General features: G+C 43.4%; 1 protein-coding gene across 2 annotated transcripts in view; it reads left to right on the top strand.

The window, feature by feature from the left end:
• The first annotated feature begins 2,292 nt into the window (after nucleotides 1-2,292).
• hsf1 (heat shock transcription factor 1) overlaps nucleotides 2,293-25,000 on the top strand; it is a 26,627-nt gene continuing 3,919 nt past the window's right edge. For both annotated transcript variants that reach the window (XM_080046521.1, XM_080046522.1), the window contains exons 1-10: nucleotides 2,293-2,672; nucleotides 4,864-4,972; nucleotides 6,274-6,410; nucleotides 6,529-6,653; nucleotides 8,892-8,967; nucleotides 12,780-12,841; nucleotides 13,027-13,096; nucleotides 13,719-13,907; nucleotides 16,481-16,586; nucleotides 17,232-17,349. In XM_080046521.1, coding sequence (XP_079902647.1) covers nucleotides 2,538-2,672; nucleotides 4,864-4,972; nucleotides 6,274-6,410; nucleotides 6,529-6,653; nucleotides 8,892-8,967; nucleotides 12,780-12,841; nucleotides 13,027-13,096; nucleotides 13,719-13,907; nucleotides 16,481-16,586; nucleotides 17,232-17,349 — 1,127 coding nt within the window. In that variant the 5' untranslated portion in view covers nucleotides 2,293-2,537. The remainder of the gene's footprint in view (nucleotides 2,673-4,863; nucleotides 4,973-6,273; nucleotides 6,411-6,528; nucleotides 6,654-8,891; nucleotides 8,968-12,779; nucleotides 12,842-13,026; nucleotides 13,097-13,718; nucleotides 13,908-16,480; nucleotides 16,587-17,231; nucleotides 17,350-25,000) is intronic.

The raw sequence follows: 25,000 nt of genomic DNA, 5'->3' as shown, positions 1-25,000 counted from the left end.
GTAATAAACATCGTAGGCTGTGTTCCAACCCCCATACTATCTACTATTTAGTTTGGTAGAAAAAAAGATTTAGGATGTCCTGATTCTTGTGACCAGATTTAGTATGGTTAGAAGTACCCACATAGACTGAGTCTCCATATGAAAACAAATGGGGATGAGACAGATATAAAAGCAAGAGGCAAGATCAAGGAGCCACGCAATTGTAGCATACTGCATACTGACCAGATTATTATGGTCAGATGTAGTATGTAGTGTGAGGGCAGATTTATATGTATCTAATTGATCTGTTTTTCATATGTAAATCACATCAGTTTAACACATGTGACTTTCCTCTGAGAATGTGCAGACAAAACAGTAGTTTAAACTAGTCTAAGGTCTATGGTTAGCTAGGGTTAGGGTTAGGCTGACCACAATAAACCCCTGAGACCTGTTTACTCTATTAACCATCGGCTAGTTGACGCCCTTGTCGTAGAAATGGGCTTTAAATCCTCTGTCTGACCATCACATACGGTCAGTCCCATCGGGGGCTGACTGTGCAGGTCTGAAGCTTTACACTCTGTTGTTTTGTCTTATTATGAATGTGATTCAATTCCTAAATTCTCTGAGTTTAGTTTTCTGTTACAGCATATAGAACGTCGAAGTCGGAATATAGAATTTCCCGACATGCAGAACAGAGAGAAGAAAGAGGAGCAGATTTAGAACGCAGAGATATTTAAACGCCCGTGTGTGTTACGCTGCTGATGTTCAAACGGTCTCACAAGCTTTCAATAAAGAATACATGGCGAGATATTAAACTGGTCATTCATTCATATCTGCTTCATTTTATTTATTTATTTATTTTGGGGCATTTTTTCTTTGTTTGTAGAGACAGAGATGAAATGTGTCAGAGAGAGAACGACCCGGGCTGGATTCTAACCCGGGCGGGACAAGCACATCAAACCCCCTACCAGGAACTTTTAAATATTTCTGAAACAGTCTCATTTCTCCTCTGATGATCATAAATTACATGTTACACCAAACGAGACCATCAGTGCAAAGAATGCTATTTTTATATAGTTTTTCTTAATGCCTTTGTCATTGGTACGATCCTTCCCAATGTCTGTTTTGATGGTTTTTATCATGTTTTTATCACACTTATGGATCTGAGATGATGCTAGATAACTCGCTGCTTGAAGACCGCAGTGCATTAATGTGGTGACGTAGGGACGAGCGAGGGGACTGCTAACTGCAGTAAGTGACAGGAAGTTAGCTTAAAGAACCATTCCGCTTACAGCACCTTTAAGCCTAGCAGCACATTAAAACACACAGGCCTACTTCAATTTGATTTGTTTTAATTGTCCCAGGATGCCATCTGTCCCAAGATCACAGCAGTGCCTTAGAAAATGTAGTTTTGATAAATGTTTGAGGAAGAGTCATCCAAATAAAAACGCATTAAATATGAGGAAGCTTTAAGAAAGAGACATTTAGGATTGAATACTTTGCCAATAAAATCTAGTTATTGTTTCCAAATTCAGTTTTTTTCTCCATTTGAAGACAAAACCGTATTTGTTCATACGTCAGAACAGGGATAACTTTCTCACTCTAACTTAACAGTACTGAAACCCTTTTATATAGCCTACTATCCATGACTGAAACCCTTTTATATAGCCTACTATCCAGGACTGAAACCCTTTTATAGTATATACTATCCAGGACTGAAACCCTTTTATAGTATATACTATCTATGACTGAACCCTTTTATAGTATACTAGCCTATCTATGACTGAAACACTTTTATATAGCCTATCTATGACTGAAACCCTTTTATAGTATATACTATCTATGACTGAAACCTGTCCCAGAAAGTTTGGTTTGCATTACAAAGGAAAACGAGATGTTCTACAGTTTCAATATCGGAAATACAGAAAGTAAATACATTCAAATCCAGATAAAATATTTGGTTTAAGAAGTCATTCCGGGATAAATCTCTGATACAACATTTTAAAGTGGACTTCTTTCACCGGGAGGAACTGGAAAGGAGAGGTAATCGCTTCTTATCTTTATCATCTCATTCGTGGGACATTTCTGAAATAGATGTTTTCTCTCCAGCGGTGAAGGGTGAGGGCAGTTCTGTTACATTTTATATCTAGAAAATAGTTGTCGTCCCGAGCATAGACATTATAAATATTTATATTTATATTATATATTATATATATATTTATAATGTCTATGGTCCCGAGAACCAAGCACGTTCACGTTACGTTGCGTGACGTCGTCATCAGCGCGCGACACATAGCCAGCTGGTTACGCAGTTTGGTTGTTTTCGGTTGTTTTTCCGTGGTGTTAATCCTCCGCCGAGGAGTTTGAAGAAAACAAAGTTTATCAAAGTAACTGAATCCTCTCTGGACGCGATCGGAGCGGCGCGAGGCCTCGGGGTTACACCAGGCCGTCTCTTACCCAGCCACACCGAGTCCGGGCGGGGAAAGATTAGTGAAAGAGCTCCGTTAGCTGGCTGTTAGCATCCCCAGCTCTTAGTTAGCATCTCGTTAGCTGGTGCTATGGAGGCTCCGGCGATAGGGGCTGGTGCTAGCCTCGCTGTGCCCGGGGCTGGTCTCACTGTGCCGGCCTTCCTCACTAAGCTGTGGACCCTGGTGGAGGATCCAGAGACCGACGCGCTCATCTGCTGGAGCCCGGTGGGTAACACAGTTTATTATGCTATCTATGGTAACACCTAGCTCAGCTTTAACTAGTCTAGCTTCACCTAGCTTAGCGCAGACATAACGGAGGAAGTAAACACTGAGCCGTTACCATCAACAGATCATCCGACCTGCCCCGCTATGCCCCGGGGCATCGCGGGGCCTCGGGGCTTAAATGCTCGGTGTATTAAGTCACTGTTATGATAGATTTGTGTCTATTTATCTTCCATAACATGTCGTCTTTCATACTAGTATAAATCAAAGGTCCAACATGTACATTCAGGTGTTTATTTGACTAAACCTTGTCTGTTTGCGTCTGTATATTTCTTCTGTACAACCATCTTTAACGTATACATCTTTAATCAATAGCCTACTCTGAACCAAAAATCTCAACTTCTAAAGCACTAGCATCAACTAAACTTTCCACAACCATTCTCAGCACTATTCCAGTGTTTCCCCCATGAATCTTTTCAGCAGCGTGGTGTGCCCCTCCCCCCGGGCGATTTGTTTTTGTACTCTTTACATTTGAATGCGTGGATCTAGTGCACTTTGAGAGGAGAGTATGCACTTATTACCATGTAGATAGATGGGAGCATTGGTGTTGCAACTTTGCCTTTTGAGTCTTTATTTACAGAGTTTGACAATTTTGTATAGAAATGAATATTTAAACACAAAATGCCACAACGCAGAAAATGATTTGCACAATTTATTTACAGTTCTTGCTTAATGCTTAAACCTGCAAACTCATAAGAGGTGAAAAAGGCGACAAACACCCGACCCCTCTAGAGACGACACGGTAAATCAGGGGGGGGGGGGGGTTTCCTTTATTTGATTTTTTGGGGACATGGGACTAGACAGGGACATTGGGACTATTCTCTTAAGGGGGGAGGGGTAAATGGGAAGAGGTTCAGTAATGTCCAACACAGAAGTAGGCCTACTGGTTATTATGAGCAATTGATAAGCCGGACCTAAGACTTTAATTTAAAATAATGTGATTAAAAAGTATCCTTATACAAAGGCCTATACATACAAATAAAACAAAACTATTCATGAATTTCAAGGGTGTAGGTTGTGATTAAACCTTGGTTGTGGACACATTTTAATTTTTTTAGCATTCAACACTTCATTTCCTGCATTCTGGTGAATTTATTTGCACCAAATGTAAAGTAGGCTAACTGACAACATTTAGGTTCCTGCTGACAACAATAGAATACAATGCAGTAATATTATGCATTCTGTATTGCTTTAAAATATTTATTCTCCTGTATTGTTCAAAAATGTGATTTAAACTGTAAAAAAAAAGAAGGTAATTATTCATGTCTATCATAAGATCACCTAAAATCATTTATCATATTTTAATGGTTCCAACATTCACAATATTCCGTGAAACTTCTCAAACGTGAAAAAACAGTTTGGGAATAGTTTAGAATGAGCTGAAAGGTTTAGATTTGACACTTTACTTTGTTTGAGAGATGTTTGTGAAGATCCCAGAACAGTCTAACGTTGTGTGATGCTTCAGTTCAGATATCACAATCTGATCTCTGCTTCTCTTCTGATTATATTTAATAGATTATTATTTTGGGGCATTTTCACTTCATTAGACAGTGTGTAGAGACAGAGATGAAATGTGTCAGAGAGGGGAATGACATGCAGAGAACGACCCGGGCTGGATTCTAACCCGGGTCTGCTGTGAAGAGGACAGACAGACAGACAGACAGACAGACAGACAGACAGACAGACAGGGGAATGACATGCAGAGAACGACCCGGGCTGGATTCTAACCCGGGTCTGCTGTGAAGAGGACAGACAGACAGACAGACAGACAGACAGACAGACAGACAGACAGACAGACAGACAGACAGACAGACAGACAGACAGACAGACAGACAGACAGACAGACAGACAGACAGACAGGGGAATGACATGCAGAGAACGACCCGGGCTGGATTCTAACCCGGGTCTGCTGTGAAGAGGACTGACAGACAGACAGACAGACAGAGAGGGGAATGACATGCAGAGAACGACCCGGGCTGGATTCTAACCCGGGTCTGCTGTGAAGAGGACAGACAGACAGACAGACAGACAGACAGACAGACAGACAGACAGACAGACAGACAGACAGACAGACAGACAGGTAGAAGAGGACTGAGACTCTATTTATTAATGTCTTCCTGTGTTGTGTGTTCAGAGCGGGACCAGTTTCCATGTGTTCGACCAGGCCAGGTTCTCCAAAGACGTTCTCCCAAAGTTCTTCAAACACAACAACATGGCCAGCTTCGTCCGCCAGCTCAACATGTGTGAGTACTGTGTGTCTGTGTGTCTGTCTGTCTGTGTGTCTGTCTGTCTGTCTGTCTGTCCCTGTGTGTTTCTGTGTGTGTGTGTCTGTGTGTCTGTCTGTCTGTCTGTGTGAGTGCTGTGTGAGTACTGTGTGTCTGTCTGTCTGTCTGTCTGTCTGTCTGTCTGTCTGTCTGTCTGTCTGTCTGTCTGTCTGTCTGTCTGTCTGTCTGTCTGTCTGTCTGTCTGTCTGTCTGTCTGTCTGTCTGTCTGTCCCTGTGTGTGTGTGTCTGTCTGTCTGTCCCTGTGTGTGTGTGTTTCTGTGTGTGTGTGTCTGTCTGTCTGTCTGTGTGAGTACTGTGTGTGTGTCTGTCTGTCTGTGTGAGTACTGTGTGTGTGTCTGTCTGTCCCTGTGTGTGTGTGTCTTTTAGCTGTGTGTCTACCTGCATTGTTTTAATAAAGTTATCTAACCTTCTGTCTTGTCGCTGCAGATTAATAAAGTTATCTAACCTTCTGTCTTGTCGTTACAGACGGGTTTAATAAAGTTATCTAACCTTCTGTCTTGTCGTTACAGACGGTTTAATAAAGTTATCTAACCTTCTGTCTTGTCGTTACAGACTAATAAAGTTATCTAACCTTCTGTCTTGTCGTTACAGACTAATAAAGTTATCTAACCTTCTGTCTTGTCGCTGCAGTTTAATAAAGTTATCTAACCTTCTGTCTTGTCGTTACAGACGGTTTAATAAAGTTATCTAACCTTCTGTCTTGTCGTTACAGACGGTTTAATAAAGTTATCTAACCTTCTGTCTTGTCGTTACAGACGGTTTAATAAAGTTATCTAACCTTCTGTCTTGTCGTTACAGACGGTTTAATAAAGTTATCTAACCTTCTGTCTTGTCGTTACAGACGGTTTAATAAAGTTATCTAACCTTCTGTCTTGTCGCTGCAGTTTAATAAAGTTATCTAACCTTCTGTCTTGTCGTTACAGACTAATAAAGTTATCTAACCTTCTGTCTTGTCGTTACAGACGGTTTAATAAAGTTATCTAACCTTCTGTCTTGTCGTTACAGACGGTTTAATAAAGTTATCTAACCTTCTGTCTTGTCGTTACAGACGGTTTAATAAAGTTATCTAACCTTCTGTCTTGTCGTTACAGACGGTTTAATAAAGTTATCTAACCTTCTGTCTTGTCGTTACAGACTAATAAAGTTATCTAACCTTCTGTCTTGTCGTTACAGACGGTTTAATAAAGTTATCTAACCTTCTGTCTTGTCGCTGCAGTTTAATAAAGTTATCTAACCTTACTTCTGTCTTGTCGCTGCAGACGGGTTTCGTAAAGTTGTGCACATTGAACACGGCGGTTTGGTGAAACCAGAACGAGACGACACAGAGTTCCAGCATCAGTTCTTCATCAGAGGACAAGAGACTTCTCTGGAATATATCAAGAGAAAGGTTACTACTGTAGGTATTCTGTCTGTCTGTCTGTCTGTCTGTCTCTCTCTCTCTCTGTCTCTCTCTCTCTATGTAGGCACGCTCACAAACACACTCACAGACCCAGTAACCTCTGTGTGATTGACAGGTGTCGTCCGGTCGTCATGACGAGGTGAAGGTGTCCTCTGAAGACGTCAGTAAGATCCTGACTGACGTCCAGCTCATGAAGGGGAAGCAGGAAACCATCGACTCTCGCATCATCGCCATGAGACAGTCAGTTATCTGTCTGTCTGTCTGTCTGTCTGTCTGTCTGTCTGTCTGTCTGTCTGTCTGTCTGTCTGTCTGTCTGTCTGTCTGTCTGTCTGTCTGTCTGTCTATCTACAGTATATCACAAAAGTGAGTACACCCCTCACATTTCTTCAAATATTTCATTATATCTTTTCATGGGACAACACTGAATAAATGACACTTTGATACAATATAAAGTAGTCAGTGTACAGCTTATATAACAGTGTAAATTTACTGTCCCCTCAAAATAACTCGACACACAGACATTAATGTCTAAACTGTCGGTTACAAAAGTGAGTACACCCCTGAGTTAAAATGTCCAAATTGGGCCCAAAGTGTAAATATTTTGGGTGGCCACCATTATTTTCCAGCACTACCTTAACCCTCTTGGGCATGGAGTTCACCAGAGCTTCACAGGTTGCCACCGGAACTCTCTTCCCCTCATTCATGACGACATCACGGAGCTGGTGGATATTGGAGACCTTGCGCTCCTCCATCTCCTGTTTTAAGAAGCCCCAAAGATGCTCAATAGGGTTTAGGTCTGGGGACATGCTTGGCCAGGCCATAACCTTTACCCTCAGCTTCTTTAGCAAGGCAGTGGTCATCTTGGAGGTGTGTTTGGGGTCGTTATCATGTTGCAATACCACCCTGCGGCCCAGTTTATGAAGGGAGGGGATCATGTTCTGCTCAAGTATGTCACAGTACATGTTAGCATTTAATGAACTGTAGATCCCCAGTGCTGGCAGCACTCATGCAGCCCCAGACCATGACACTCCAACTACCATGCTTGACTATAGGCAAGATACACTTGTCTTTGTACTCCTCACCTGGTTGCCACCACACATACTTGACACCATCTGAACCAACTAAGTTTATCTTGGTCTCATCAGACCACAGGACATGGTTGCAGTAATCCATGTCCGTAGTCTGTTTGTCTTCAGCAAACTTTTTGTGGGGTTTCTTGTGCATCATCTTTAGAATAGGCTTCCTTCTGGGATGACAGCCATGCAGACCAGTATGATGCAGAGTGTGGCTTATGGTCTGAGTACTGACAGGCTGACCCCCCACCACTTCAAGCCCTGCAGCAATGCTGGCAGCACTCATACGTCTATTTTCCAAAACCAACCTCTTGGTGTGACGCTGAAAACGTCCACTCAACCGTCTTAAACTGGGCTGCAGGGCAGTATGGCAACATGATAACGACCCCAAACACACCTCCAAGATGACCAGTGGCTTGCTAAAGAAGCTGAGGGTAAAGGTGATGGACAGCCCAGCATGTCTCCAGCCATAAACCCTATTGAGCATCTTTGGGGCTTCTTAAAACGGGAGATGGAGGAGCGCAAGGTCTCTAATATCGACCAGCTCCGTGATGTCGTCATGAATGGGTGGAAGAGGATTCCAGTGGGAACCTGTGAAGCTCTGGTGAACTCCATGCCCAAGAGGGTGTAGGTAGTGCTGGAAAACAATGGTGGCCACACAAAATATTGACACTTTGGGCCCAATTTGGAAAAATTTTCTTAGGGGTGTACTCACTTTTGTTGCCTTCAGTTTAGACATTAATGGCTGTGTGTCGAGTTATTTTGAGGCGACAGTAAATTTACACTGTAATACAAGCTGTACACTGACTACTTTACATTATATCAAAGTGTCATTTCTTCAGTGTGGTCCCATGGAAAGATATAATGAAATATTTGAAGAAATGTGAGGGGTGTACTCACTTATGTGAGATACTGCTATCTATCCGTCTATCTATCTATGTATCTGTCTGTCTGTCTGTCTGTCTGTCTGTCTATCTAATACAAACTTTAATCTGTTTTCAATGAACAAATGAAACAAGAACAATTCAAATAGCTCTGTCTTTCCCTGTGTGTGTGTGTGTGTGTGTGTGTGTGTGTGTGTGTGTGTGCGCTTGTCTTTCCCTGTGTGTGTGTGTGTGTGTGTGTGTGTGTGTGTGTGTGTGTGTGCGTGCGCGCTTGTCTTTCCCTGTGTGTGTGTGTGTGTGTGTGTGTGTGTGTGTGTGTGTGTGTGTGTGTGTGTGTGTGTGTGTGTGTGTGTGTGTGTGTGTGTGTGTGTGTGTGTGTGTGTGTGTGTGTGTGTGTGTGTGTGTGTGTGTGTGTGTGTGTGTGTGTGTGTGTGTGTGTGTGTGTGTGTGTGTGTGTGTGTGTGTGTGTGTGTGTGTGTGCGCTTGTCTTTCCCTGTGTGTGTGTGTGTGTGTGTGTGCAGTGAGAACGAGGCTCTGTGGAGGGAGGTGGCCAGTCTGAGACAGAAACACACGCAGCAGCAGAAAGTCGTCAACAAGGTAAAACCATGAACCTGGACGTTAGTGTTTCACCTGTATATATATATATAGCTCATTAGTGTATATAGATATATAGATATAGATATATATATAGATAGCTCGTTAGTGTGGTGATACAAAGAACCAGGGCGTTAGTGTGGTGATACAAAGAACCAGGGCGTTAGTGTGGTGATACAAAGAACCAGGGCGTTAGTGTGGTGATACAAAGAACCAGCTCGTTAGTGTGGTGATACAAAGAACCAGGACGTTAGTGTGGTGATACAAAGCACCAGGACGTTAGTGTGGTGATACAAAGAACCAGGGCGTTAGTGTGGTGATACAAAGCACCAGGACGTTAGTGTGGTGATACAAAGAACCAGCTCGTTAGTGTGGTGATACAAAGAACCAGGGCGTTAGTGTGGTGATACAAAGCACCAGGACGTTAGTGTGGTGATACAAAGAACCAGGACGTTAGTGTGGTGATACAAAGCACCAGGACGTTAGTGTGGTGATACAAAGCACCAGGACGTTAGTGTGGTGATACAAAGCACCAGGGCGTTAGTGTGGTGATACAAAGAACCAGGGCGTTAGTGTGGTGATACAAAGAACCAGGACATTAGTGTGGTGATACAAAGAACCAGGACGTTAGTGTGGTGATACAAAGAACCAGCTCGTTAGTGTGGTGATACAAAGAACCAGCTCGTTAGTGTGGTGATACAAAGAACCAGGGCGTTAGTGTGGTGATACAAAGCACCAGGACGTTAGTGTGGTGATACAAAGCACCAGGACGTTAGTGTGGTGATACAAAGAACCAGCTCGTTAGTGTGGTGATACAAAGAACCAGGGCGTTAGTGTGGTGATACAAAGCACCAGGACGTTAGTGTGGTGATACAAAGAACCAGGACGTTAGTGTGGTGATAGAAAGCACCAGGACGTTAGTGTGGTGATACAAAGCAGATCACAGTGTTCAAAGCAAAAGGTTTATTTCAAACAGAAGGGTTCCTCCAGAGGCCATATGCATGAGGGTACCCTGCTAAGAGTGACACCGGAATCTTGTTAAAGATATTTTTTTGGCATTTTTATGCTTTATTGATAGTGTAGAGACAGAGTTGAAATGGGGCAGAGAGGGGAGTGACATGCAGAGAACGACCGCGGGCTGGAATCAAACCCGGGTCCGCTGCTGGCCGAGGCCCATGGGGGGGGACGCCCTACCAACTGAACTAAGGGCGCCCCCTTGGCACCGGATTCTTAGGGGCACTTTACACTGTGAAAACGTGACAGTTTTCCAGTTTTTGGTTTAAAAAAAAACCCCGTTCAGACACAATTTATCTGACATCTTCACCCGTACACATGTTTTCAGAGGAAACGGACTGAAATCGCTGTAGTAGCAGTGCCAAGCCAATAGTCAGCGGTGACACAGCCTAGTAGATAGCTCTTCCGGTACAATTTGATGCATAAAACCTTACTGTAACCGAAAATTAATGCCACTAACGTTCATAAAGCGGTTGGTGTAAGCTTGGGGTTACAAAATTGTAAAAGACAAGCTTTCTGTCCTCTTATTTCACCGCATTGAACTCGTGAAAACAGAAGACATGCTGATAGTGAAGGGGCTTCGTGAGCGGATACCTTCCTGTTAGGCGTACTTCAAAATAAAAGTCAACTCACGTGTGTCCAGTGAAATGCTATTACTGTTTAGCCAGTGAAATGCTTTTACTGTGAAGCCGTAGCCTTAATGCTCCTTTTGTTGAACAGTAGCCTAACTTAACCGCTGCACGCTGATAGTGTTTTTAATGTAGAGAGAGCCGTGTCCCTGGCATATAGAAGTGACACACGTTTATTTAGATAGAAAAACAGGCAGAGCACAAATCTTTCCCCAGCCAAAGTGGCGGGTGGTCTCAATAACTAACTGCGGTAATCGCTTGGACTAAATTGGCGAGTGTTAGCCTATACTTTAGCCCTGCACGTCACTCTCCGCTGATCACAGTGATGGTGCCGTGGAGACACCGTTCATGTTGTCTTCTAACTTTATAACTCGTGTGTGGGTATTTTGACAGCAAATGTTATAGACTACGCATGTGTGAGGGTGGAGCCGTGACGTCAGCGTTACCAGGGGAAATGGTTTCGGTGTTTACAGGAAACCAAAACCGTTAAGTTTTCCAAAAAATCCTCGCTGGGAGGTGATCTCAAAAACCTGCGGTTTCATGCGTTTGCTGTTTTCCTGTAAATGATATAGTGCAACCGCGGGAATTTTTCCGCGTTTGCACCGTTTCGTGTTGTCGTGTAAAGTGCCCCTTAAAATCATCACATATTTAAAGCACATTAGCTCCACAGGGGGGAGACGTCTAAATGACATCACAGTGGGGTTGGAGGACAGACAGGCAGAGAGGCAGACAGGTCAATTTACATACATTGATATTGTAAACAGTGAGAGAGACAGGCTGATAGAGAAACCCCAGGGGGCTGTCAGCATGGACAGTGTATAGTCAGGCTGCCTGGCCCCTCAGGCTGGCCCCTCAGGCTGGCCCCTCAGCATGTCAGGCTGGCCCCTCAGGCTGGCCCCTCAGGCTGGCCCCTCCGGCTGGCCCCTCAGGCTGGCCCCTCAGGCTGGCCCCTCAGCATGTCAGGCTGGCCCCTCAGGCTGGCCCCTCAGGCTGGCCCCTCAGGCTGGCCCCTCAGCATGTCAGGCTGGCCCCTCAGGCTGGCCCCTCAGCATGTCAGGCTGGCCCCTCAGGCTGGCCCCTCAGGCTGGCCCCTCAGGCTGGCCCCTCAGCATGTCAGGCTGGCCCCTCAGGCTGGCCCCTCAGCATGTCAGGCTGGCCCCTCAGGCTGGCCCCTCAGGCTGGCCCCTCAGCATGTCAGGCTGGCCCCTCAGGCTGGCCCCTCAGCATGTCAGGCTGGCCCCTCAGCATGTCAGGCTGGCCCCTCAGCATGTCAGGCTGGCCCCTCAGCATGTCAGGCTGGCCCCTCAGCATGTCAGGCTGGCCCCTCAGGCTGGCCCCTCAGGCTGGCCCCTCAGCATGTCAGCCTGGCCCCTCAGGCTGGCCCCTCAGCATGTCAGGCTGGCCCCTCAGCATGTCAGGCTGGCCCCTCAGCATGTCAGGCTGGCCCCTCAGCATGTCAGGCTGGCCCCTCAGCATGTCAGGCTGCCTGGCCCCTCAGGCTGGCCCCTCAGCCTGGCCCCTCAGGCTGGCCCAGCAGCATGTCAGGCTGGCCCCTCAGGCTGCCTAGCCCCTCAGGCTGGCCCAGCAGCAGGGGATGTCTTACAAGATTCCCCCCACATTAGCCTGTTAGCTCACCCCACTCTCTCTATGTGTTGTTATTTATTAGGCTTCAATATAAGACCTGGACTGGTTTTATTGTCAATCAATAAATGCACCATTGGGGTGCGCCCTTAGCTCAGTTGGTAGGGCGTCCCCCCCTTAGCTCAGTTGGTAGGGCGTCCCCCCCATGGGCCTCGGCCAGCAGCGGACCCGGGTTTGATTCCAGCCCGCGGTCGTTCTCTGCATGTCACTCCCCTCTCTGCCCCATTTCAACTCTGTCTCTACACTATCAATAAAGCATAAAAATGCAAAAAAAAATATCTTAAAAAAATAAAAAATGCAGTGCAGTGCACATACCTTGGCTCACGGTGGAGTGGACACATGAAGATAATATTCAATATTCAACTCAAATTCAACTTCATATTCAAATGTACAGAAAAAGCGACAAATAAAGCTGGTTTCCAATTCAAACTCTCTCTCTCTCTCTCTCTCTCCCCCCCCCCCTCTCTCTCTCTCTCTCTCTCTCTCTCTCTCTCTCTCTCTCTCTCTCTCTCTCTCTCTCTCTCTCCACAGCTGATACACTTCCTGGTGTCTCTCGTCCAATCAAACAGGATTGTGGGAGTCAAGAGGAAACTGTGAGTCACATATGACCTCAGCATTAAATATACTAAATATACCAGCGGCCTGCCTGCATCATGTTACTGTGTGTGTGTGTGTGTGTGTGTCTGTCTGTCTGTCACTGTGCGTGTGTGTCTGTGTGTGTGTGTGTGTGTGTGTGTCTGTCACTGTGTGTGTGTGTGTGTGTGTGTGTGTCTTTCAGTCCCCTGATGCTGAACGATTCCGGCTCCGTCCCAAAATACAGTCGGCCGCTCTCATTGGAGCACATGCAGGTAACACACACACACGCACGCACGCACGTACACACACACACGCACGCGCACGCGCACGCACACACACACACGCACGCACGCACGCACGCACGTACACACACGCACGCACGCACGCACGTACACACACACACACACGCACGCACGCACGCACGTACACACACACACGCACGCGCACGCACACACACACACACGCACGCACGCACACACACACACACACACACATATTTTCAAATATGTTGTGGCATTTTTATAGAGTGCTTGGCGGCCTTATCAGTGCAGGAGTCACTAGGGCTGACTCCTGTTGATGCATTATTATTATTGTATTGTTTGAAATAAATTATTCATTCATTCATTCATTCATTCATTCATATATTAATATTTCACTGCGCATCTGATGTGTATGCGACAAATAATAACCTTTGAATGTGTGTGTGTGTGTATGCCTGTGTGTGTGCGTGTGTTGTGTGTGTGTGTGTGTGTGTCTCTCTTTGTGTGTGTGTGTGTGTCTCTCTCTGTGTGTGCCTGTGTGTGTGCGTGTGTCTCTCTGTGTGTGTGTGTGTGTCTCTCTGTGTGTGCCTGTGTGTGTGCGTGTGTTGTGTGTGTGTGTCTCTGTGTGCGTCAGCGTCAGTCTGCTTCCAGCCCCTTTTCTCTCGACCAGCTCTCGGGCTCCGGGCCGATCATCTCTGACATCACAGACATGGCTCCGCCCCCGGCCGAGGAGCAGGGCTCTGATTGGTCCTCAGATTCAGGAAGTGGCTTATACAGAGACAGCCAATCAGTGACCGTCAAACAGGAGCCCGCCAGCCCAGAGGTACCGACCAGAACGGACCATGTGTTCTCAAAATTCAGTATTTTATACTATTGTGTGTGTGTGTGTGTGTGTGTGTCTCTGTGTGTGTGTGTGTGTTTGTGTGTGTGTCTGTCTGCCTGTCTGCCTGTCTGTCTGCCTGTCTCTGTGTGTGTGTGTGTCTGTCTCTCTGCCTGTCTGCCTGCCTGTCTGTCTGTCTGTCTGTGTGAGCATTAGGGATGCACCGATCCACTTTTTTTAGTTCCGATTCCGATACCTGGGGTTTGGATATCGGCCGATACGACATTAAACATTGTGTTGACTGGTGGTCATTCCCGTTGTATCTGCGAGATGCTCCTCCAGGATGTTGTCATAACGACTGGCCAAGCTGCTGTGATGGCTTGAGGTTGGCTCTGATGTCTCCATGCGAGGCACCTTCCTGCTGGCTCTGATGTCTCCATGCGAGGCACCTTCCTGCTGGCTCTGATGTCTCCATGCGAGGCACCCTTCCTGTTGGCTCTGATGTCTCCATGCGAGGCACCTTCCTGCTGGCTCTGATGTCTCCATGCGAGGCACCCTTCCTGTTGGATCAGATGTCTCCATGCGAGGCACCTTCCTGCTGGCTCTGATGTCTCCATGCGAGGCACCTTCCTGCTGGCTCTGATGTCTCCATGCGAGGCACCTTCCTGCTGGATCAGATGTCTCCATGCGAGGCACCCTTCCTGCTGGCTCTGATGTCTCCATGCGAGGCACCCTTCCTGCTGGCTCTGATGTCTCCATGCGAGGCACCTTCCTGCTGCTCTGCTGCTGATGCATGTTCATCAGTAGATGGCCTGTTCCATCTCTTGTGACAGGACAGCCTTGGCGTTCGTCAGAAGCTAAGATCATGTGATCATAAATAATTAACTGAATACAATATAAATACATTACAAAGTGCAACCACTAGGTGTCAGCAGAGGCTAAGGAGAAATAATGTGTGGAGCTAAACTCTGGGCACTGTCTGTGTTTTTTCCAGCAGTGTCCACTCGTTGACCGACAGCGTTGCGGGCATGTAGTGGTCTGCGGCATATGCGCAAAGGGCTCGCTTCTGCTGCAGAAGGCCCTTTATCATGTAGAAGGAGCTGTTCCACCTCGTCTGGACATCTTGCTGCAGCTGCTGGGAGGGCATGACATGTGTAGCTCAATTTGGATATCTTCTAGCCGAGACAGTGCTAGCTGCGAGTGTTTTAAAATGTCCCACAATCTGCCTTCCACTCGCCAGAGCCTCCTTAACGCTGCGAGAGAAGCCCCTCGTGTGTGGGGGCGAAACAGCCCAAGCTTGAGACTCCCAACTCTCGCCTTTTTCATGTTGCTTGCAGGAATGCGTGTACTTTCGGCAACGGTATCTCCCACTCGCCGCATCTCCTTAATAATGTCTGCACTGCCGGTGTGTGACCCTCTGCACTTTTTAACTTGCAGCACCGCTGGCTGTGGGGCGTATGTGTCCGGTTCTAACCAGTGCACTGTAAGACTGATGCACGACAACGGACTAACAGCCGAGGTCCAAATGTCGGTAGTGAAACTCATCGACTGCGCTGCCACTGGTTTGTAAAGCTCCGGTAGCGCAGTGTCCGAAATGTATCTCCTCGATGGCAAACTGTATCGCTGCTCAAGGTGTTCCAACAGGCTGAGAAATCCAGCATTTTCCACGACAGACGGAGGTTGGTCATCTAGGACGATGAGATGAACTACCTTCGCCGTGATGCCTTTAGCCTGGATGTCTGCTGGAAGCCTTTAGCCTGGATGTCTGCTGGAAGCCTTTAGCCTTGATGTTGTCTGCTGGCAGCCTTTAGCCTTGATGTTGTCTGCTAGAAGCCTTTAGCCTGGATGTTGTCTGCTGGAAGCCTTTAGCCTGGATGTCTGCTGGAAGCCTTTAGCCTGGATGTTGTCTGCTGGAAGCCTTTAGCCTGGATGTCTGCTGGAAGCCTTTAGCCTGGATGTTGTCTGCTGGAAGCTTTGCGGTCCTCTGAAAGACTCTGCTGCTGCGTGGAAACGTTTGGCTTCTTAGCACAAACTCCTCGTGTTCCTTCACATGGTGCTTTGGCAGATGCTTCATCATATTTGTTGTGTTGTATGATGCCACGGAACTTCCACCTCTCTGAACAATAGCATTACATACATTGCAGGTTGTCCTGCTACTTGGTGTTTCCAGAGTAAAATATCAGACAGATGACATGTTGTATCTCTCTGTGATTCCTTTGTTGTGATGTAGCCTCGCGCCAAACAGCAAAAGCCGCGGAGCTTGGGATAAAAAAAAAAAAACTATAGCAGGATATTTATTTGTAGAACTTCTAATTACGAAACTACGGTTGAAGTTTGCTATTAATTAAAAACAAATATTTTCCTTCATTATTAATCTTTTTTTATATTTATTTAAAAAAAAAAACATGGATCGGTGGCATAAATCCGATATCCGATCCGTGGCTTACGGCCATATCGGCCCCGATACTGGATGGGATCGGCCCCATCCCTAGTGAGCATTGTTTTCAGAGGCTGCATGAGCACATGTCATTGTCTGTACTGTGATCGACCAATAAAGTTTATTCTATATTTTCTAGGCCCCTCCCCTGGATACGCCCCTGGATACGGCGCTGTCACTCGACACTCCTCTTTCTCCCACGGCCTTCATCAACTCACTGCTGCAGGAGAACGACCCTCCAACAGGTAACCCTAACCCTCCACAAGGTGAGACAGGCAGGCAGGGAGACAGGCAGACAGACAGACAGGCAGGCAGAGAGACAGGCAGGCAGAGAGACAGGCAGGCAGGGAGACAGGCAGGCAGGGAGACAGACAGACAGACAGTGTTAGGGTTAGGCCTTCATCAACTCACTGCTGCAGGAGAACGACCCTCCAACAGGTAACCCTAACCCTCCACAAGGTGAGACAGGCAGGCAGGGAGACAGACAGGCAGGGAGACAGGCAGGCAGGGAGACAGTGTTAAGGTTAGGCCTTCATCAACTCACTGCTGCAGGAGAACGACCCTCCACAAGGTGAGACAGGCAGGCAGGGACACAGGCAGGGAGACAGGCAGGCAGAGAGACAGGCAGGCAGAGAGACAGGCAGGCAGAGAGACAGGCAGACAGACAGGCAGGCAGGGAGACAGACAGACAGACAGTGTTAGGGTTAGGCCTTCATCAACTCACTGCTGCAGGAGAACGACCCTCAGACAGGTGAGACAGACAGACAGACAGACAGACAGACAGACAGACAGGCAGACAGACAGGCAGACAGGCAGACAGACAGATAGAGGAAGTTTATTTGTCAATGTAATGCTATTCTAGTATTCTACTCACCCCTCTGTTCTCTCAGCCAATCCGGTGGTCTCGTCCTCCGCGGAGCCCCTCCCACCAGACACTGCCGGCCAATCAGGTTCCCCCGTTCCTTCGCCCGACTCTGCTCAGTGTCAGACCATCGCTCTCATCGACAGGTAGCACACACACGCACGCACGCACGCACACACACACACACACACACACACACACACACACACACACCGTGCATCGACAGGTAGCACACACACCTGTCTGCACTACGCTATACACATGACATATGGGTTAACTAAGAAAAAAAATTAAATTTAATAACTAAAAGGGCCATATTACATTATATTTTTAAAATCGTCCGCGGGCCAATAAAAAGCGGGCCGTAGTTTGGACACCCCTGCTCTACACATTATAACACACACTCTACACATTACAATATACACACTCTACACATTATAACACACACTCTACACATTATAACACACACTCTACACATTATAACACACACTCTACACATTATAACACACACTCTACACATTATAACACACACTCTACACATTATAACACACACTCTACACATTATAACACACACTCTACACATTATAACACACACTCTACACATTATAACACACACTCTACACATTATAACACACACTCTACACATTATAACACACACTCTACACATTATAACACACACTCTACACATTATAACACACACTCTACACATTACAATATACACACTCTACACATTACAATATACACACTCTACACATTATAACACACACTCTACACATTATAACACACACTCTACACATTATAACACACACTCTACACATTACAATATACACACTCTACACATTATAACACACACACTACACATTACAATATACACACTCTACACATTATAACACACACTCTACACATTACAATATACACACTCTACACATTACAATATACACACTCTACACATTATAACACACACTCTACACATTACAATATACACAATCTCTACACATTATAACACACACTCTACACATTATAACACACACTCTACACATTATAACACACACTCTACACATTACAATATACACACTCTACACATTATAACACACACTCTACACATTATAATATACACACTCTACACATTATAACACACACTCTACACATTACAATATACACACTCTACACATTATAACACACACTCTACACATTATAACACACACTCTACACATTACAATATACACACTCTACACATTATAACACACACTCTACACATTATAACACACACTCTACACATTATAACACACACTCTACACATTACAATATACACACTCTACACATTATAACACACACTCTACACATTATAACACACACTCTACACATTATAACACACACTCTACACATTATAACACACACTCTACACATTACAATATACACACTGTACACATTATAACACACACTCTACACATTATAACACACACTCTACACATTATAACACACACTCTACACATTATAACACACACTCTACACATTACAATATACACACTCTACACATTATAACACACACTCTACACATTACAATATACACACTCTACACATTACAATATACACACTCTACACATTATAACACACACTCTACACATTATAACACACACTCTACACATTACAATATACACACTCTACACATTATAACACACACTCTACACATTACAATATACACACTCTACACATTATAACACACACTCTACACATTACAATATACACACTCTACACATTATAACACACACTCTACACATTATAACACACACTCTACACATTATAACACACACTCTACACATTACAATATACACACTCTACACATTATAACACACACTCTACACATTATAACACACACTCTACACATTATAATATACACACTCTACACATTATAACACACACTCTACACATTACAATATACACACTCTACACATTACAATATACACACTCTACACATTATAACACACACTCTACACATTATAACACACACTCTACACATTATAACACACACTCTACACATTATAATATACACACTCTACACATTATAACACACACTCTACACATTACAATATACACACTCTACACATTACAATACACACACTCTACACATTATAACACACACACTCTACACATTATAACACACACTCTACACATTACAATATACACACACTCTACACATTATAACACACACTCTACACATTATAACACACACTCTACACATTATAACACACACTCTACACATTATAACACACACTCTACACATTACAATATACACACTCTACACATTACAATATACACACTCTACACATTATAATATACACACTCTACACATTACAATATACACACTCTACACATTATAACACACACTCTACACATTACAATATACACACTCTACACATTATAACACACACTCTACACATTATAACACACACTCTACACATTATAACACACACTCTACACATTATAACACACACTCTACACATTATAACACACACTCTACACATTATAACACACACTCTACACATTATAACACACACTCTACACATTATAACACACACTCTACACATTATAACACACACTCTACACATTATAACACACACTCTACACATTACAATATACACACTCTACACATTATAACACACACTCTACACATTATAATATACACACTCTACACATTATAACACACACTCTACACATTATAACACACACTCTACACATTATAACACACACTCTACACATTATAATATACACACTCTACACATTATAACACACACTCTACACATTATAACACACACTCTACACATTATAACACACACTCTACACATTATAACACACACTCTACACATTACAATATACACACTCTACACATTATAACACACTACACATTATAACACACACTCTACACATTATAATATACACACTCTACACATTATAACACACACTCTACACATTATAACACACACTCTACACATTATAACACACACTCTACACATTATAACACACACTCTACACATTATAACACACACTCTACACATTATAACACACACTCTACACATTATAACACACACTCTACACATTATAACACACACTCTACACATTATAACACACACTCTACACATTACAATATACACACTCTACACATTACAATATACACACTCTACACATTACAATATACACTCTACACATTATAACACACACTCTACACATTATAACACACACTCTACACATTATAACACACACTCTACACATTATAACACACACTCTACACATTACAATATACACACTCTACACATTATAACACACACTCTACACATTATAACACACACTCTACACATTATAACACACACTCTACACATTATAACACACACTCTACACATTACAATATACACACTCTACACATTACAATATACACACTACACATTACAATATACACACTCTACACATTACAATATACACACTCTACACATTATAACACACACTCTACACATTATAACACACACTCTACACATTACAATATACACACTCTACACATTATAACACACACTCTACACATTATAACACACACTCTACACATTATAACACACACTCTACACATTATAACACACACTCTACACATTATAACACACACTCTACACATTACAATATACACACTCTACACATTACAATATACACACTCTACACATTATAACACACACTCTACACATTATAACACACACTCTACACATTATAACACACACTCTACACATTATAACACACACTCTACACATTACAATATACACACTCTACACATTACAATATACACACTCTACACATTACAATATACACTCTACACATTATAACACACACTCTACACATTATAACACACACTCTACACATTATAACACACACTCTACACATTACAATATACACACTCTACACATTATAACACACACTCTACACATTACAATATACACACTCTACACATTATAACACACACTCTACACATTACAATATACACACTCTACACATTATAACACACACTCTACACATTACAATATACACACTCTACACATTATAACACACACTCTACACATTACAATATACACACTCTACACATTATAACACACACTCTACACATTATAACACACACTCTACACATTATAACACACACTCTACACATTATAACACACACTCTACACATTACAATATACACACACTACACATTATAACACACACTCTACACATTATAACACACACTCTACACATTACAATATACACACTCTACACATTATAACACACACTCTACACATTACAATATACACACTCTACACATTATAACACACACTCTACACATTATAACACACACTCTACACATTACAATATACACACACTCTACACATTATAACACACACTCTACACATTATAACACACACTCTACACATTACAATATACACACACTCTACACATTATAACACACACTCTACACATTACAATATACACACTCTACACATTATAACACACACTCTACACATTACAATATACACACTCTACACATTATAACACACACTCTACACATTATAACACACACTCTACACATTATAACACACACTCTACACATTATAACACACACTCTACACATTATAACACACACTCTACACATTACAATATACACACTCTACACATTATAACACACACTCTACACATTACAATATACACACTCTACACATTATAACACACACTCTACACATTATAACACACACTCTACACATTATAACACACACTCTACACATTATAACACACACTCTACACATTATAACACACACTCTACACATTATAACACACACTCTACACATTATAACACACACTCTACACATTACAATATACACACTCTACACATTATAACACACACTCTACACATTATAACACACACTCTACACATTATAACACACACTCTACACATTACAATATACACACTATACACATTACAATATACACAATCTCTACACATTATAACACACACTCTACACATTATAACACACACTCGAGGGCTCTGCAATATTCACAAACAGTAATATCTGGACATTTTGGGTGATTTAGCCGATAACGATAATTGAAGATATTTTTCATCCTTGAACATGTTTGTCAAATCTCTGTTCTGATTTCCCCTTGTTATTAGATGTTCATGAAAATATGAATTACCTGGTTGGGGGGTGGGGGGGGGTTAGTCCAGCCCATGTTCTCTTTTTCTGTTATAGTGTTGGGCCACACTGGGGGCGGGTTAGTCCTGCAACACATTCAAACTCTTTGACCCCCCAGGGCCACCGTACCCATAATGCATTGTGTTACGCTTTGTTCAAAAAGCCATACTAGCGTCCTACTCATACTAAAAGCCCTACTAACGTCCTACTCATACTAGAAGCCCTACTAACGTCCTACTCATACTAATTTTGACGTCAATTTGAGTATGTTGTGGTTGTGTATGCGAGTTTGTGTAGGTGAGAAATGCCCGGATGAGTACTAACCTCCGGAAAGGTTTTGTGTATGAATCGATAGGTTACTTTTCCTACTCAACCGTCCCACAATACATTGCGTCTATTCAAACTAGGGCTGGGTATCGTCAAGGACTTCGCGATACGATACGTATCACGATACACTGGTCACGATATGATATATCACGATATATTGCGTATCTTGATATATCATGATATATTGCGATATTCCATAAACAAGTTGCCTTGTCAAACACAACAGCACAATATATTGATAGTTGCACAGACAAATGAAGTCAAAACTATTTCATTCACAACTTCCTTTACTATTTTCTTCCTTTTTTTTGGTTTTGACAAATGATCAAACACTGCTGCAGCTGCTTAACATCAGAATAACAAATCCAATTCACTCTTGTACTAACTGTACAGGACACACTGAAAATGAAAACACGTCAGTGTGCTTTTGTGACACAGTGAATCTTAAGTATTCTTATAAACAAAACTGATCTAACTTCAATAGTCAGTATCCTAGAGGCTCAGGCCTGACAGCAGACATGGGTTTGAATCTGACCCGTGATTGTTCTCTGCATTTCATTCCCTCTCTGCCCCATTTCATATCTGTATCTCTGCACTGTCAATAAAGCCTTGAGGAAAAAAAAAACAAAAAAAACATTAAAATATTAATAAAAAAAATATCGATTTTTGGTTATAAAAATCGATACTGATATCGCGAAACTAAGTATCGCGATATATCGATATTTCGATTTTTTGACACAGCCCTAATTCAAACGGCATACTTCATTGTAAACGGTCCGACGAACCTCGCATACACAATGGATGGTTAAGTAGACAGTATGTAGTATATACATGTTGAGTATGTAGGAGGGAGGACGTTAGTAGGGCTTTTAGTATGTAGTATATACATGTTGAGTATGTAGGAGGGAGGTCGTTAGTAGGGCTTTTAGTATGTAGTATATACATGTTGAGTATGTAGGAGGGAGGACGTTAGTAGGGCTTTTAGTATGTAGTATATACATGTTGAGTATGTAGGAGGGAGGTCGTTAGTAGGGCTTTTAGTATGTAGTATATACATGTTGAGTATGTAGGAGGGAGGACGTTAGTAGGGCTTTTAGTATGTAGTATATACATGTTGAGTATGTAGGATGGAGGACGTTAGTAGGGCTTTTAGTATGTAGTATATACCAGTATCTCACAAAAGTGAGTACACCCCTCACATTTCTTCAAATATTTCATTATATCTTTCCATGGGACAACACTGAATAAATGACACTTTGATACAATGTAAAGTAGTCAGTGTACAGCTTGTATAACAGTGTAAATTTACTGTCCCCTCAAAATAACTCGACACACAGCCATTAATGTCTAAACTGCTGGCAACAAAAGTGAGTACACCCCTTAGAAAAAATTTACAAATTGGGCCCAAAGTGTAAATATTTTGTTTTGCCACCGTTATTTTCCAGCACTACCTTAACCCTCTTGGGCATGTAGTTCACTAGAGCTTCACAGGTTGCAACTGGAACCCTCTTCTACCCATTCATGACGACATCAAGGAGCTGGTGGATATTAGAGTCCTTGCGCTCCTCCATCTCCCGTTTTAGGATGGCCCAAAGATGCTCAATAGGGTTTAAGTCTGGAGACATGCTTGGCCAGGCCATAACCTTTACCCTCAGCTTTTTTAGCAAGCCACTGGTCATCTTGGAGGTGTGTTTGGGGTCGTTATCATGTTGCAATACCACTCTGCGGCCCAGTTTACGAAGGTTGAGTGCACATGGTCAGCGTCGTACACAGAGGTTGGCTTTGGAAAATAGACGTATGAGTGCTGCCAGCATTGCTGAAGGGCTTGAAGGGGTGGGGGGGTCAACCTGTCAGTGCTCAGACCATACGCCGCACTCTGCATCATACTGGTCTGCATGGCTGTTGTCCCAGAAGGAAGCCTATTCTAAAGATGATGCACAAGAAACCCCACAAAAAGTTTGCTGAAGACAAACAGACTACGGACATGGATTACTGCAACCATGTCCTGTGGTCTGATGAGACCAAAATACATTTATTTGGTTCAGATGGTGTTAAGAGTGTGGAGCGGCAACCAGGTGAGGAGTACAAAGACAAGTGTGTCTTGCCTAGAGTCAAGCATGGTGGTTGGAGTGTCATGGTCTGGGGCTGCATGAGTGCTGTCAGCACTGGGGATCTACAGTTCATTGAATTCTAACATGTACTGTGACATACTGAAGCAGAGCATGATCCCCTCCCTTCATAAACTGGGCCGCAGGGCAGTACTGCAACATGATAA

This window comes from Ammodytes marinus (assembly GCF_949987685.1).
Source record: "Ammodytes marinus genome assembly, chromosome: 18".
Taxonomy (NCBI): Eukaryota; Metazoa; Chordata; class Actinopteri; order Uranoscopiformes; family Ammodytidae; genus Ammodytes; species Ammodytes marinus.
This window is presented reverse-complemented; position numbering and strand designations above follow the sequence as displayed.